General features: G+C 37.9%; 1 protein-coding gene across 1 annotated transcript; it reads right to left on the minus strand.

Annotated features, from left to right (window-relative positions):
• Positions 1-2,129: 2,129 nt before the first annotated feature.
• fgf13b (fibroblast growth factor 13b) lies at positions 2,130-16,252 on the minus strand. Its single transcript, XM_057321913.1, has 6 exons — positions 16,047-16,252; positions 15,651-15,832; positions 7,442-7,552; positions 7,248-7,351; positions 4,623-4,821; positions 2,130-3,563 (listed from the first exon to the last, which is right to left on the minus strand). The coding sequence occupies exons 2-6, from the start codon at positions 15,700-15,702 to the stop codon at positions 3,427-3,429; spliced, it is 603 nt and encodes a 200-aa protein (XP_057177896.1). The 5' UTR covers positions 15,703-15,832; positions 16,047-16,252; the 3' UTR covers positions 2,130-3,426.
• Between the last annotated feature and the right edge of the window lie 1,435 nt (positions 16,253-17,687).

The following is a 17,687-nucleotide window of genomic DNA, read 5'->3' on the forward strand; positions in this document are numbered from 1 at the left end:
AATAATCCTGTTTCACTGGGTTTCTTGGGAACGAAAGCGGAGTTCATCCAAAATTCATTTCAGGTTATCAAATATTAACATGGGATGTGATGGCCTTAGCTGGGGTGAAATATTGAGACTTTACGTTTTCTGAAGTTACGGCACTTAATGCATTTTTTAACTGGGTCATATTGTGTACTCGGCTGTCTTTCATATTTGTTATATTATATATATATGATGATTCTTTACAATATATAACTTAATATTTTAAGTTAAAGGTATGCTTTGTCATTTTATTTTCCTCTTCTGTTCTGCAATATAGGTCTTTCTGCTCTATTGCTCTATCAGCTTGTTGCTTTTCCATGAAAATATGTTTTTTTTCGCATGACTTTAGATGAACATATTGGAGTTAAATGGAATTGACTTGGATGGTCTATATAATTGAAGCCTATATAATTTAAATTTACAGTACATTAAACAACAGTTTTGCAGTGGCCTCCCAAAAGGTTATGCATTAGACATGATCAAGGTTTCATTACACGATACCAGTGAAGCAAAGCACAACAAAATCAATTTCTTCATTCAGAGGGTCTTCATCAATAAGAATTCATGAATAGAAAACAGGTAGAACTATCTACTTAAAAATCGAGCAGTGCTTGCTGACCTGATGTTTATTCAAGAGTTATGGTTTAAATTCAGATGAATTCACTGCTGTTTATGCACTGCGGTGCCAAAATTAACATTGGTTACATTCCTAAGGGGTTATGAATGTCATAGAGTCTGCATATTCAAAGGGCAAGAAGACTTTTGTATAGAAACAAAAATAAATAATTAAATTAATTAAATTGACTTTTGTTCTGTCAATGTTGACAGACAGTATACTCAACACAGTATTAATTACTTTTATTGTGATATACTGTACTTCTAAATCCAGCATTTTTTGTAATATTCTTGAATGGGGACTAACCAGTCTCATTTTAAAAAATGGAAAGTAATACATTTTCTTTATAATTGAGTTATATTAAAGGTCCAGTGAATTAAATTTAGCGGCATCTAGCTGTAAGGTTGTGAATTGCAACCAACGGCTGATCCACCCCTCCCTTCGGTGGCTGACACAGAACTAAGATGTTGTCACGTTTTCGCTTCTTTGCCAAGGGAGAAGAACATTTACGAAATTCCCAGTTTGTCCGTTTAGGGCTACAGTAAACAATATGCAAAGGGACCTGCGGTGTATGTAGATTGAAATAGCTCATTCTAAGGTAATAAAAACATAAAGCTTCATTATGCAAGGTCTTTATAGATATACATCATTACATTTACTACATTTATATAGCGCTTTTCCGGGTACTCAAAGCGCTTTACATGAAAGGGGGGAATCTCCTCAACCACCACCAATGTGCAGCATCCACCTGGATGATGCGGCGGCAGCCATATTGCGCCAGAACACCCACCACACACCAGCTTATTGGTGGAGAGGAGGTGGAATTATGAAGCCAATTACTACATATGGGGATGATTAGGAGGCCATGATGATGTATAGAGGCGAATGGGCGAATTTGGCCAGGATGCCGTTGTTACATCTCTACTCTTATTTGAAGGACATCCTGGGATTTTTAATGACCACAGAGAGTCAGGATCTCGGTTTAACGTCTCATCCGAAGGACGGTGTTTTTTTTTACAGTATAGTGTGCCCATCACTATACTGGGGCATTAGGACCCACACAGACCAGAGGGTGAGCACCCCCTGCTTGCCTCACTAACACCTCTTCCAGGTTTTCCCAGGTGGTTTCGCATCCAGGTACTGACCAGGCTCAACCCTGCTTAGCTCCATGTGGGAAACCAGTCTTGGGCTACAGGGTGATATGGCTGCCGGCCATTTTACACCTCTGACGACATAGTTATGTATATGATATTCCATTTCTGTCAATAGATCCTCCAAAAAATTACACATTGGAGCTTTAAAAGTGTTGAGAGTTAGTTATCTTTTCTTTTCCATTTGAAAATAACAAGCAATTATGTTATTTTAAAGCAGGGTTGTGTATTCCTGTAACAATATACCCTTACTTTTGCTATTTTCCAGCAACAGGTATTATATCTGTGGGAAAGGTCCATAATCTATTAATACATAATCAAACATTATAAATGCTCTGAACATACAAAACATTTTATTTAGTGCAGCTTCTTAAATGTACAACAAATAATAAACGGGCAGGTAGCAGGATAAAATGCATATATATATATACAGTATATATATACATTTGTATTTTACTCCAGTATCCATTCAATCACATGGTTCCATATTAATAGTAATATACATAGCCACACAACATGCAGCGTCCACTTTCCTCCATGCATTAAATATGCACAAACAAAATAAACAAAATTATAACCGAGGGTTGCTGCCTGACCACTGAGGACTATAAAATAGATTTCAACAGAAATAAATGTTCATCCATGAGTGATTTATTGATGCTCATTTAGCCCTGTTGAAGCAATGGATGGTTTTTCTTGCTTGGTTTTATTACAGTTTTCTTTACAAAAAAACAGCAAAGGCCTGGGGGGACAAAAATATTTATACTTTATATTTAGAGGGTTTATACTGATCAATAATTTAGATTTAAGTTTTTCTCCTGCATTCCAAAATGAGAAGAGAAGTCAGACAAAGAGAAAAAATAGACAAAACGCACACACACATGAAAAGCAAGGACAATAAAATAATAGCCGTCAAATACTCCTATGTGACATTCATTCTTTCGGTTTTCTCAACCGTTTGGCTGAGAAAGCCAACGTGACACAAGTTATCTTACCTCTGAACAACTCACAACAGACTAATGACATCTTTGGTGTGCAGACAGACCAAACCCTTAATCTGTTTAATTGGCAAAACTGTGTGATGGAAAGCTAAAAAAAAAAAGATGCGAGAGCCATCACGGTTCCCCTAAGTGGCACACAACAATGAACCGCTGCATCAAAAAGGCTATGTTGAAAGACTTTTATAATACGTCTAAAACCTTTGGAATTCTGTTTCAAATGGGTCTCACAAGCTGCTAGTGTCATGTTGTAGCTGACTCTGCACTACTGAGTTAGCATCCCTAGGAAAAAATGGAGCAAAACACAAAAGTAAGTGTTCTAGAAGTTTCTCGTGGAAGAGGCAAAGACCCACAGCTCTGTATGCTACACATGGAAACGGGATTGCCCACAAACGCAGATCCCCACGTCAGTAAGATGGCTTGATTTGTTTGTCACAATTTTGACCTGCAGAAGATTGTACAGTGTAGATTTTCTTGGAAAGATTTCACAATTGAGTTCTCATCACAGTGATTTCGGGAAACACTTGCTAGCGACCAGCAAAGGGTTTCGCCGCACTCTTGTAAACACATTTGTGCTGTTTAGTTGGTGGTAGAGTCCAGCAGCCATACAGCAGCAGATCGCAGTTGTGCCCGGCGGTTATGTTGACTCATGCTGGCTCAAAGTCTTGCCGCCGTTGAGCATGGCCGAGGCGCTCCGGCTCTTGGTCGGGGTGCCGCTTCCCGAGCGTGACAACTCGGTCAGATCGTGGAGTGACGGCTCTCTGTACATAGCAACTATAAAAGGTAGACAAGTAACAGGTCTTAGTGAGTTAGTGAGAATGATGCACATTGCTGCATGTTATCTTAATGTGGTCAAGAAATTGACAAGGAAATAGTTTGTGGTTAGACGTTTCCATTATATGCCTTACTTTCTCATTGCATGTATGTTTGAGAAGCCCTTATTACTTATACAGATCTTTATACCTTTAAACCTGTATATGTGAGATAACACAAGCTTGAATTCATGTGTCATAGTAACTTCATACATAAATCTGATTTAAGCCCATGTAGTAATGCATATATGAAGTAAATGTACAGTATATATACATGTCTAATCCCACTATTTGTTTGAAACATGCACTATATTATTTTATACACAGCTGTGGAAAAAATTAAGAGACCATTTCAAATTATTTTCAGTTTTTCTGAATTTCCTATTTATAATTATATGTTCAGTTAAAATTATTATTATTTTTTCATTCTGTGGTGTGAACTACCAACAATATTTCTCCTAAATTCCAAATAAAAATATTGTTTCTATTTGCATTTATGAAAACTGGAGAAACAGGTCTAACTATAAGAAAAGATGCTCTGTATTTTTTAAACCTCAAATACTGCAAATACTCACGTTTAAGCAATACAACAGTAATATTTTTATCACAGATTTCATATTTCTTGTCATGCTATTATTCTTTCACATTGCTGCTGGATGACTTTATGTCACTTCTGAGGTTTGATGTTGTTGACACTGGACAGGAATGACCAGAGTACATCTAGAAATGCTGATTAAATGAAAATTTGCAATGGTCTCTCAATTTTGTCTGCAGTTGTAGATAGATAAAAAACACATTAATTATATATAACAAGATGGCACACTTGAAACGTGTTGGCCATGGTGCAGGGAGCATGTTTCTGTTTCAGCACCAATCAACTACTGAGCTGTACACGTTCTGGAAATCCAACAAGCTACTTGTAATTCATGTGCTAGAATCGACTAATATCTTCTCAGCAGAAAGTAGATATTTTTAGAAAGCTATCAGCTTGAGGAACGGTATGGGAGACACTTGAACGAACCTTTGAGAGGTTTGGGGATGAAGTGGGCAGCCGGCTTGGTCTTCTTTACGTGGTTGCCCTTCATGATTTGACCTTCTTTGTTGAGACCCAGGTACCAGGCTCGGCCTGACTGCTGCTGCCGATAGATCATTGACGAGTAGGTCACGTAATAGTTCTCAAACACGGACTCTTTAAATTTGCACTCTGGCGTGAAGTGCTCCTGTGAGAGTTAAATGGGTCGGAGAACACAACAGAAAAATAATCAGTGGGGAGAGAGCGAGAGAGGGGGAAAGAAAAACATTTGTGTGTGTGTGTGCGTGCGTGCGTGCGTGCGTGTGTGTGTGTGTGTGTGTGTGTGCGTGTGTGTGGACAAGTATTTGCATAAGAGATAAAGAGTGTGTGTGTTTAAGAGAGGGAGAGAGAGAGACTGACTGAACAAATTCATTTTTCCTACTCAGTATCTTTTCCATAAAAACTATTTAGGCGGCGTTTATATACTAGTGCGGTTTCCATTAAAAACGCATAACTCTTGCTACAGTTATGCCTGGCGTTTACACTGCTCCGGAGTTTTCGAACCCCGAAAACAGAGACTTTTGGAAACGCTGCAGACCCCGTTTTAGTTTGAAAACTTCGGGGTTGCGTTTCTGTGTAAACGGAGGAAAACTGAGACTTTAGAATACGCAAGCGTGGTTGCCCTGGGTCGTCTGTATTATTGTGTTTGCTTCCCTAATTCATTATGCCCCGGTCATATGAGCCATTACTCTACCTGAAGGTGACAATGACCAGCCTCGCAACGACCGTTTAAACAACAAACATCCTTAATAACATGTAGACTACTGTTGAACGATTTTAAACAGATAAAAACTCATTTGTGGTGTAATTTTTTTTTAACTGTGATTGAATTACAGAATGTGTTAAATTTATACGTTTCCATTCATCTTGTAAATATATACAGTATATATTAGGTAAATGTACCTCAGGTTGATGCTTTTTACCATTTAAGATGAAAACCTGGCTTCTACATGGTTAAACTGAGTCTATACAAATCTGTACTTATAAGTCACATTTTGTATACTTTCCTACAACAACTGATCTTACATACTGTAAATGACCATCATAAATATATTAGAAGGTCCAGTGTATGAAATTTAGCAGCATCTAGCGGTGAGGTTGCGAATTGGAACCAACGGCTCACTCCACCCCTCCCCTTTGAAGCACTACGGTGGCTGACACAGATGTCACGTTTTCTCTTTTTTGCCAAAGAAGATAACGTATTTATGAAACACGCTCTGTAGAGCAGTTTGTCCGTTCAGGGCTACTGTAGAAACAACATGGTGAATTCCATGTAAGGAGACCCGCAGTGTATGTAGATAGAAACAGCTCATTCTAAGGTAATAAAAACATAACGCTTCATTATGTAAGGCCTTTATACACCTCTGAAGACAAAACTACTGCTTTTATACTGTGTAGTGAAAGAAGATAAAGCAGTGAAGAGACAGAGACAGAATTGAGCTGAAGATGATACTCTATTCTCTGTTGATACCTGCACATCACCTCATGTTTTGTCTATCTGGAGGTAAATTCCTCTAATTGGAACCCTAATAAACACTCTGACCAGCGTGGCATGTCATCCCATGTGCTCTCCCTCCTGTTTGTGACGCAGATTGATTACCAATAAACTCCTGAGGCCTGAAACACTTTGACTCAGTCTTGTGGATCAATACATTCGTTCTGGAGAAAACAACCTCTCAAAACCTACAAGGAGCATACACGGCACGGCCAAATAATATGGGTGCGATTTTGAGTATCCCTGTGGGTGGAGAGTCAGACACAAGCCCACTCAGGTACACACAAAGTAAAGTCTTTGCATTTGTGCATTATAAAATAATGCAGTATTGCAGCAAACGGCTGGCCAAGAGTGTGAAAACCACACAGCAAATCTTTTAGGTTTCCACCTCATGTCAGCAATGTTACTAAAATTTACATTTTGAAATGACAGAAGCACTTGGCACGGCACTAAATTATTCATCTCGCCATAGCACATTTAATCAGAGGAGAGAGGCACTCGCAAAACAAACTATGCATTAGAGTGTTATTGTGATCTCTTCATATTTAATATCTGCAGAGTATGTCCTGGGCAGGGAGCGAATTCTGTGCGGTTTTTGGCCATGCATCATCTCCCATGAGCATTCCATAGATAGTCTGAATAAAACGCAATTACATCAAGTGTGAATTATCTCCGAATTTTATGCGGAGGTGCTAACAAGCATGTCTAAATATGTTTATAATCTCTTATTTTAATACAGTCGGCCAATGCTTTAATAACTACGAAAAGCAGATGGTGTTTGGGCAGGAGTTGGATCTCATTAACGCTCCATTGATCGCTGCTGTCTAGGAGCCAACCTGCAACCTTTAAGTTAGCAGCTCGGCTCCTCAGGCATGAGACTACTTGTATCCATGAAGCTGTCTAAAACATTGATTTAACCTAAATGAGAGTAGCAGGCGGCTCTTCAGACAGAAATTGCTGGTTTTCTATAGCCCCACACTCAGTACTTTGTGGATATTAGAAAGGCCCGGATTTTATGCTTATATTATTGCGAATCCACGTTCAATGAAAGCGCTAAAGCAGAATCAGGGTTTACTCACAGAGGTGTAAAGGAAGCCTTCATTGTTCATGGCCAGGTAGAGTTTTGTCTGGACACCCTGTATGGCCACCACCCGTAGCCCAACAGGGATGAGGTTGAAAATAGCTGTGGAGGACAACAAAACAGCTTTGAACCCAAGGGAAAGACGTGTGTAGGCTAAGTCATGTTTAAACAGGTCACATGTAGCGGACGGACCATAATTGTTATCTTCCTCCTTTGTACCGTCAATGGTCCCATCAGCCTGTAGTTGAAGATGAAAACCTTGGCGACTGTAGAGCTTGGTGACTATCCCCTTGAGCTGGGGCTCTGTGGAATCGAGAGAAGAGAATTTAGGAAGAGAGAGAGTAGACGGGAAGGGGAATATATGAGCTGAAGAAGAAGAGAACATTCAGCACAAAGGAAACAGCTTGTGAAAGCCAAGAAATGACTGTTGAAAAACCATAAAATGTGCATTGAGAAAACACAGCGTGAGCTGGTGCCGACAGGGACCCAAGCATCTGCCAAGCATGCCTCAGTGTTCAGGTGATAAATAACTATGTCTGTTAGGTGATAACATGCAGCGGTACCAACATTACGTAACTTTGAATGAACAACTAATGTGACATATTCAGACATCAGTATAAATTAGGTTTTAACCTGCACAGTAAATTCCTCATTGGAGTATTTCCTCATCGTAAACAGCAGTAAATGTAAAATGCAAAGCAAATTATAATGAAATCATTCTGATTTGTTTACGTAAATTAGTCATTTAACCCTTAAAATGATTTCTGTTGGTGTACTGTAATGTAATGTAGGTTGGATTAAATCAAATTAAATATTATTTTTCGGCTTCAATAAAACGCTACATTTTGTTATTTCAGATGTAACCATATAAAGGTTTTTGAGTAGTGTTTATGAACATACATCCAACTGCAGCCAGTCTCACTGGATTCTTTAAAAAACTCAAAATGTACTGTGTTTAATTATTGCATTTATTAATAAATTATTGCATCATAATGCATTTATTATAAAACACTATTATTGACTTTGTTACTGAATGGTACTTGAAGGTACTGATTAAAATACTGAACATAATAAAAGACCAACCTAATCAAGTTGGAGCAAAATATTAAAAACAAACTGAAGTCAGCAAATATCCCAAACAGTGGCATCTATATCTTTTAAGCCAGATCTCTGACTCAGACTGCGTGATATATAACAAATGATAGTGCTGTGTGCTCTGGTGATATTGCAACATCAGCTCTAGCTGAAAGAGAAGCCAGTGATCAAAAGCAATGAACTGTGAAATCCCTCTTCTTCTTACTCTGCACAGTGGATTTAAGTCAAGTTTAAATGCTACACCCCTATTCCATGAATTAACAGTATGGTGTTAAAACTCGTGTAGGGAAATGTTTAATACAAAAAAAATGACGACTATGACAATGATGTGATGATGATGATGATCATGATTTTGTCGTAAAGCCTGATAAGGAGAATACATTGCATCAGACCTGGCCTCCTTCTCTTGCGTTTCTTTGAGCCAAAGAGTTTGACGCGTGAGAACAAGTTGAGCCTGCTAGGTTTCTCGCAGTTCCCTATGCTCCTGTTGGGGCTGCTTGCGCAGCGGCCGGCATTCGCTTTCTCTCGCTCCCTCGCCTGCCTCTTCTGCCGAATGAGGTTGCTGGCGATCGCTGCGGCTGTAGCCAGTTTGGCGTTGTGGTGTGACGACGCGTCCAAGATAAAAAAAATGTACCTCTCACACACAGAATGTTGTGTGTGTTCGATTCCTGTATGTTCAAAACATTGTCACTGATAAAACAAAATCAATACTCCGTGTGGGTCTGCGTAATGGTCATTTCAGATGTACACTGTTTCCCCCACAGGGACCGAGCATGTCCAGAAAAATAGATCACTTGGGTTTTAAACATTCATAGCAGCTAAACAGTTCTTTCAGCTTTTGTTGTTGTGCTCTGACATGGTGCAGCAGCTCCCGGACGGCAGCCCCTCTTCTCTCCGGGGGGAAATCTCTTTTCCAGAAAATCTTGCCTTTTTGTGTGGATCTTTATAACAGCGCGTTTGCATGAGAGAGAACCCAGTGCCATCGTGCCATGATCCAAACCTCCCTACTCCGAGAGTGTTTGGAGCACTAAGCCATGCACCGATTGAGAAAAATGAGAGCACCTGTTACCACATCGCGTCTTGGGAAATAATTAAATATTTTCTTCGTGTGAGAAAGAGGAGGAGAATGATGCCAAAAATGGCCAGCAAGAGGTCCCCGCCTTTCAATAACGCACCCTTTAATTGAAGTTGAGTGGATTAATCGGCGTCGCTGTTTATGTTTCCCCAGTGGTCTTGGCTGCTTCTCCTGCAGATGTGCTCAGCAGTAAAGCTCAGCATAGGTGCTAAATAGACTCGTCCCCATTACCCAAGACCGCCCAGAATATGGAAATTCAGAGGCGTGCGAAAAGCATAACTGGACTATAATTCAAAGCGCAGAAATGTGATTTTAGCAGTCTCCAATGGTGTCAGCAATACGATCCGTGAATCTGTGGAGAAAAGATCCACTTCTGCTGGTGCGGAGATTCCTCCTCTCGTCGTTTCACTGCAGCACGAACCTCATTCCACTCACAGTGGCTCCTGCAGCACAGATTCAGTGGGCTGCATGGTGACAGACAGCCGAGAGACGTGACTGTGGTCTTCAACAAGGCGTCGTGTTTTAACAACATCTAGGGAAATCAAGACTAGCCTGATTTTACATTGCCTTGCACATTTTGTGATTGTCTAATTGCAGTGTGCACATATTAAATGGGTAACGCCTGTTCATAATATGTGTGTGTTTTACTTTTTAAGCACGTTACGTAGCAACATAATCCTAATGGCAATATATATTAAATGGTTTTGTCTCTGTACATTTTAAACATTCTTAGACAGTATTAAAGAGTATTTTCTTCTCAAAGAATAACAGAACAACGAAAATATGTGTTACATAATACATTTATCTGAGTTTTCGAACATATAGTAAACGATGGGCGGTGCCATCTACTTTAAAAATAGAAGGCGCAGCGGAAAATACATTATCTCTACAAAACACATCTGAGTTTGTCAAGCTAATTTAATGTAAAGCATAATCTGTTTCAGGCATGCTTAACGAAATCGTACTTTGATGGAAACAACTAGAAAACTGTCGACCCACTTGAGATCAAGTTTAATTGGACTGTATTTCACTACCACGGACAGCGCCAAAGACAATATAGGCCTATAATCTCTGTTAACAAAACCATTTAAACATGCCATACGCGCAATATATAATTATTTTAAAATGAATAAGTTATGCATTTGTGTACATAACTCTTATAAATAAAGACTCTTTGCACCAACTGGCACAGATATCTAAAAATGTACCTGATACTGATCTTCTTAAAGGAAACGCCTGCATACGCATCCAAAGATGGCTTTTACTCTTTCGCACTTCTTCGCTGTGTGCAAAGAAAGAAAAAAGGGCGTTCCAAACTTTCAACAAATTCTCAGGAGTACTCTGTCCATTAAGCGGCCCCGTAGGCCTAATCATAGCAGATCATTATCGGTCATTATTGACGGACCATTATGAGTTTGGGTCGCCTCATCAATGATTCATCAGATGCATTTGCTATACTGCCAACACTACCATTCTCTTCAGGGTCATTCACAGCAAGAAGAGGGTAGCGAAAGTCTTTCAAGCGAACACTCTTTGTTCTGAATCCTATAATCACGAATTATGTCGGGTTCTCTCACTCGAGGTTTAACTTAAACGTTGTGCTTAAGGGCACAAATGGGTGAGCTGAATGGAGATGCGGCGCGTTGAGGAGGAAATTAAATTTAAATGCCATAAAGAGCTTCAGAAATATCAGCTGTCTGTCTGAATTGTATAAATCCATCTAATAAATTTCAGTATCGTTGACAAAATGGCATCAGGAAAAACAGCAGGCCGACAAACACAGACTCCGGCTTCTATACTCAATATTACTTTTGTAAATAAAAATGTCAGAGATCTGGCTGGTTTACAATTCCTCAAAACCAAGAACAGTTTACGGACAGTTCAGCAGAGGCAGCCACAGCTCCTGCGTCACTGCACACTGTTCAGAGAAAGTAATGAGATATCGGCATAATGAGGAAACAGGATTTTTCTCAAACGGGGGAATTAAATTAGTCTAGCTTTCCTTCCTGTTATGTGTTGTACCAACATGCGAGTGAACTCAGCATATTATCCTACACTCTAAAAAAAAGCCGTAAAAATAGGGCACAATATACTGTATTAATATGAAGGAATTTTCCGTTGTTCATTTTTACAGTTGTTTTACCTGTATTTTACAGTTTGCACTGCATTCATTTGCATTTTAGCATTAATGGAAATGTCCGTAAAATAAAGGAAAATGTACTGGTAATTTTCTGCCAGTACTTTATCTGTTTTTTCACGGGATTTTTTTTACAGTGTATATGCATTCAGCATGATAAATCTAAGATCATATCACAGCCATACAAGTGTTTTCTCATTCTGTTTAATGCACACTTATGGACATAAAATATGCGGCAATTGTGGCTTAGCCTATTTTAGGTCATTTAATATTTTGTATTTCTTTACAGATAAAAAGCTGATTATTTTGCTTTGAACAAGCACACAGCAGACAGAATTCCATCTACAGAAAATGGAGAGTCAATCAGGAGCCAGGAATAATAACTATGTACAGCTGTAATAATAAACATTTGAATCAAATTGATTAGGCCTATCAGAGTCTGTGCATTACAAACTCACTTTAATCCTTGATGACAGACATCCTTTGGTCATGTGCACAGTTACAAAATTCAAAAAACCTCCTTAGTTTACTTTCGTAGTTTAATATCGGCAAAAAAAACTATATATATATATATATATATATATATATAGGCTTTCGTAAACCTGTGTTTTTCAGATGAGAAAGAAAAAACAACACCACCCTGACAAAGCTGATCTGACAAGCTACCACTAGATGGTGCTAAGAGACTATGAGGAAATACTAGGCTCACCTCGACAATGTGGTCCTGAAATCTACAATACAACAGACTTGGAAGAACATTCAAAGCATGCCGGATGTGCTGGTTAAGAGGTGAGGAGATACTAAACATTTTATGCCAGTGGTTCTCAAGTTTTTTTTATTACTAAAAAGATATGTTATTACGTAGTATTATATAGTAACAAAATAGTAGGAAACATCTTACTTTAACTTATTATAGCTTTAGCCTATTTTAATGCTTGTTTTATTTTTTATTAATTTTAAGTCATCTCAAGGAGCCCTTGAAAGTGTGTTGGGACCCCTGGTTGAGAAACTCTGGTTTAGGCCATGTTCACACAGGCAGAGAAACATGCATCTAACACTTCTCTTTGGTTTGAAAGTGCCACCTTTTCTAATTTTGTTGTCTGTGGTTAATGTATTTTCCTCAATGAAGAAACACCCATTGCTCAAGTTCCAATCATTATAAACATGAGCAAGTTGTAACTTACAGTTCAAAAAATTGTGTTATTACATAAGATTTTATTAAAACAAAACCCTTTGTGTGAACAAAGCCTTAGGGTTGTGCATTTCCAACACAAGTGTTTCCATTGTGTTACAGTAAAATGATACATTTCTCATTCTTGTCTGTGGGTAAATAATGTGAGCATTTACGCTGGTAAACATTTGTGTGACATCAGCATTGAAACTAAAGTGCCCATTTATATTCAGGTGCTGTGCAGGCAGAACCGATAAACCTTTCATCTTGACAAACCTTCAATATTCTCTTTTTTCTTTAGAATAAAGAAGTTCCAAAACGGACAGCAAAAGAGTTCCTGACATTTATTATGGAATGGTGAATTTTCTTTCTGATCTACTGCAAGAGACTGACTTGACTCCTCCCGCAAGAGAATGTACTCCTTGCCATCTTGAACTGTGAATACTTGAACATAATGATAGAACAGCAAGTATTAGGAAAGTTATGGTATGAAAACATCTCTAAACATCATGTAACAAAGAGACGCATGCGAGCGTGCACGTACACATGTACACAGTAGGGAAGAGAGAGTCACAAACCCCACGCAAGTTAACAAAGATGATACTGACATCTGGTGGTAAAGCCACAGATATAATAGTGCATGGTGGTTTTTAAGGAAATGTTCACCAAGAATAACTTTAATAAAAATTCACAGTTATGTTTCAAATGTGAATGCTTTTATTTTTTTCTGTGAAAAAAATATAACAACTTCACAATGTATGGCTAAAGATTATAGAAATGTAGTGCATTAATCATATGAGCTACTTTTATCAGTTTGTAGTGTTTTTGTTGTTTATTGTCTTGACACGACGGACTGAATGTTGTATGCCATAAGCTGTGAAACAATCCCTTCCAAATACAGAAACAGAATATTAGTTAGCAACAGCATGAGGGTGAGGAAACAATGAGAGAATTTTTGGGGAGAACTACAGGTATTGCTTTACACTTTAATCTTACTGTTTAAGAAATAACAATATTTTTTGCAACAGTGCTTTAAGGGTGTCATGTTTTAAAAAAGATAAATACCATTTTTTAAGAACAGAAACACACTACTACAACATGTTAGCTTACAGTATCTGAGCTAATGATAGGCCTACTAAATGCCAAACAAACGGTAAACAAATGGCAAACAACAAGACAACAGGTATTTACCATATCACTGCTGTCTTTCTAAAACCTTGTATCTCCTCATTTCGTATTTTTTATTGTTTGCCATAAATCATCATTATTTGTCACCCTTTACGTTTGTCACTGGGTTTGGCAAATTTCTAACCAACAAAACTTTGACAACAACACACTATTTATTTTTAAAAGTACATAGAGAGTTTTTTCCATTTCCTGAAAAACAAATTTGGACACCGGGGTTTTGGAAGGAGAGCGACGATATGGGTAGATACTGTACATACTGGCAAATACTGAAAGATTTCCGTTCGTTCTGGAAGAGTCTTGTTTATAGACCACTTCACAAGATGTAAACAATGGTCCAGAAGCACTTCTGGTTTCATTTTTATGTATTTCATTTTTAAATCTTACATTTTCAATTATATATAGATATAGGTTTAACATTTTGGTTCGGTTATACATGTTCTGTTGGTTGTATTTTCTTAAAATATTTGTGTTAAAAAACTAAACAGGAAGTTGGATCAGTGTTTCTTACATTTTTTGAAGGGGTCTATACTTGTGTATGGGAGCATTCTAAAAAAAGTGGTTCTTGGCTCTAACCTCTAAATAACCACTGAAGCACCAAGATATGGTTCTATATACTTAAAGTGGTTCCCCTATGATTACGAGCAAAGAACCACTTTTAGTGCTATATAGCACCATTGTTTTGAGGGTGTAGGTATATATTGTTTCATTTAAAGTCAAAATAAGCGTAATGCTCTCTTGTTCAAGCCGAATCCTCACAGGTCTTTTAAACAATTAAAAGTTGTGTCTTTTTAATGACCCCTCATTTTACATTGCCTCAGAGTAGATGTGTAGATGCTTTTTACTTTCAATGACGTAATAAGTTTTAATGAGATTTTCCTGTAACAACTTAATCAGATGTAATCCTTTGCACAACCATTTATCTTACTCTGGAGGGTTTGGGGATGAAATACTTAAGACCCAACCAACCAGCCACACACATTAATACTCAGACATCCACTTGAGTGTTTGTTATACTGTATATTTATATATAAATGATACCGTATAAAATATGCTTTAAAATTTCAGCAAGGGAACCACTGTAGACACAAAAAATAGCACACATCTCCACTTTATACAGCATGCTATGCATTTTTAATGAGGCAGCCTCTCCCCGCCTCTTTGTCACCATGGCAATACCCAGCCTACATCCGTGAATTGAAGCGCGCATAGTGCTTCGTCTATCTATGCCCGTTTCGTCAAGAAAAATAAACAAACACACACAAAACCCTGACAATGTGCATTCAGCTTACTTGCTGTTCATCTTAAAAGAAACGCGTTTGCCGTTTTGAGTTTGAAGCGCGCGAAGAGCACAAAGCAATTTAGCCACGCGCAAGGCGCACTCAGCTTTTACAGTAGATTTAAAGTGACCGCACAATCTCCTTTGTGATCTCAAATATACATCTCGCGCACTTGCAGGTTTTGTGCTTGTCTACTATGCAATTGAAGTTACTCTGTGTAAGGCATTTGCTGATAGGCAACTAACTATTAGTCAGCCAGTGAATACATTTTTTATGATCCGTGCAATGCTTGAAATCGGTCTGTTGTTGTAATCGCCTGCAACCACCTGAACCATAAATAGCTTTCATCGTGCGTATTCCTTTTTTTTCTTTTTTGACAATAGACCAAGTTTATGAGAATACACAAAGAGGAAAAGGCAGATGGACACTGCGATAGGAAATGCTATGCGATGTCTTACCCTTGGTTGCATCCTTGTCTTCTTTAGTCTTGAGTAAAGCTTTCCCGCTCATAGATCCCAGTTTTGACGCAGAATTCCAGATGATAACTCAAACCAAATAAGGTCCGATCATTCAAAACTGTCTCGTCTATTCAACAGTGGCCAACTCCTTCTTAAAGGAACCACCTTTCCACTCAAGAGCGCTGTTTAACAGAGAAATGGATTTCTGGTTGTTTTATATTAGATATCACGTTTTTATGTAGGCTGTATGTACATTTTTAAACAATACAAGGCCTTGTAAGTCTGTTATGAGTGTTTTCCAAACACACTTATGAAACACATAACCTGGAGAAGAAATGTATTGCATGCATTTAATGTCAATGCCATTGATTTTCAATAGGTTAGCTGAATCCTTACCGTTTGCTTTTCCTTATAATCTCTGGCAGGTATGCAAAACGCTCCGCTGTGTTCCATATGACAAAAGGAAGCAAAGCCAGACGTTTTTAACAATAAAAAGTCAGAGGATAAAATAGAAATCTGTCTTAAAACCCGTTATCGCCTTTCACAATTCTTAGTGTCGTTGTTTAATAAGTACCAAGGTTACAATTTGAGCGCGCTCCTGTGTGATATCAGTGAAACCACATGGCGGTGTATAGCAACTATGAGGTCGCGTATGGAAGGCCGTTTTGGCAAATATTTCTTTAGACGTAACGTGTACAGACGATATAACGCGTGGACGCGTTATTGCGCCAAAAGACGTAATTTCGTGTACATACGTCTTTGTTTTAGCCAATGGCAAGTCCCAAAACAGGAAAATTTGCAAAAAAATGTATTAAACATATACTCGTGACGTCATCATTTAAGTAACCACGTGTCATTCATGCGTGACATTGGACGTGGTCTTATGTCATTCGTTTTTCTGTATAGGTAAGCGCTATCTAAATACACATCATAGTGACATAGACAAGGAAGATGGCATTTCAAAATACAAGAGGTAGAGCAATTATGGCTTTAAAACAGACACATTCTTAAAAACGTTCACTAGCACACATAAAAAATACTGTAATGCACTCAAGTGTTTACTATAGTAGCCTATAGTAATGTATATAGTGATAGTAAGCAGTAGTAAGCTGTATTATAGAAATGATATTATTTATGTACATTGGAGTATTCTGTTGTATTAAATATTGTAAACTGACAAACTGTGGTAAATACTATAGTATCATTTACTATGGTAATGTTCCAAAACACTAATTTTACTACAATTTACTTTAGCAAATGCTTAGCATACTACACTATTTTTTCATGTGGAAGTGTAAAAGATTACAATTGACACCGATTCACATGATTTTTTTATATTTTGCGATAGACTATATATATATATATGTATATATATATACATGTCTGTAGTTGTATCTGATGTCCACAAGAAGTCCTCAAACACCGCAGAACAAAGTCTATGAATGGAATCGAAGGATGTTGAGGCCAGTTTTATTATCATTTAGCTAATTTATAATTGAACAATAATATTATATCTGCTAAAATGTTTCATTGTGATCATTTAATTATTATGTCATGTATTGTACTGTTATTTAACCCACAAATGAGATGGAATAATTTCACTCTTAAACAGTGGGCTATATTGTTATCAAGCCTAATTTTGTATGACATCGCTTAATAAGCTTAATTATGTGCCCTACTTACAAATAAATATCGTTTTTGTATTTATTCATTTTTAAGTATTACTTCTGTTTCAAGACACTTGTCAGGTTCTGTTAGGACAGACTCAAATGCTAAAGAACAGAACAAAAATTATTTATTGAAGCAGCTTAAAACAGAAAAGGTTGGTGTCAAGACCTGTTAGGGAATAAATCCATTATTAATCAAACAAAGGCAAAGGCATGCGTCAATAACCAAGCAAACCCTTTTGAAAAAAAAGCATATGCTGGTTAGGTTTTGAAGCATGGTAGCTGGTTTGTGCTGGTTTAAGCTGGTCATGAGCTGGTCCTAAGCTGGTCATGTGCTGGTTTAGGACCATGACCAGCTAAGGACCAGAAA

Source organism: Triplophysa rosa, linkage group LG22 (genome assembly GCF_024868665.1).
Source record: "Triplophysa rosa linkage group LG22, Trosa_1v2, whole genome shotgun sequence".
Lineage (NCBI taxonomy): Eukaryota > Metazoa > Chordata > Actinopteri > Cypriniformes > Nemacheilidae > Triplophysa > Triplophysa rosa.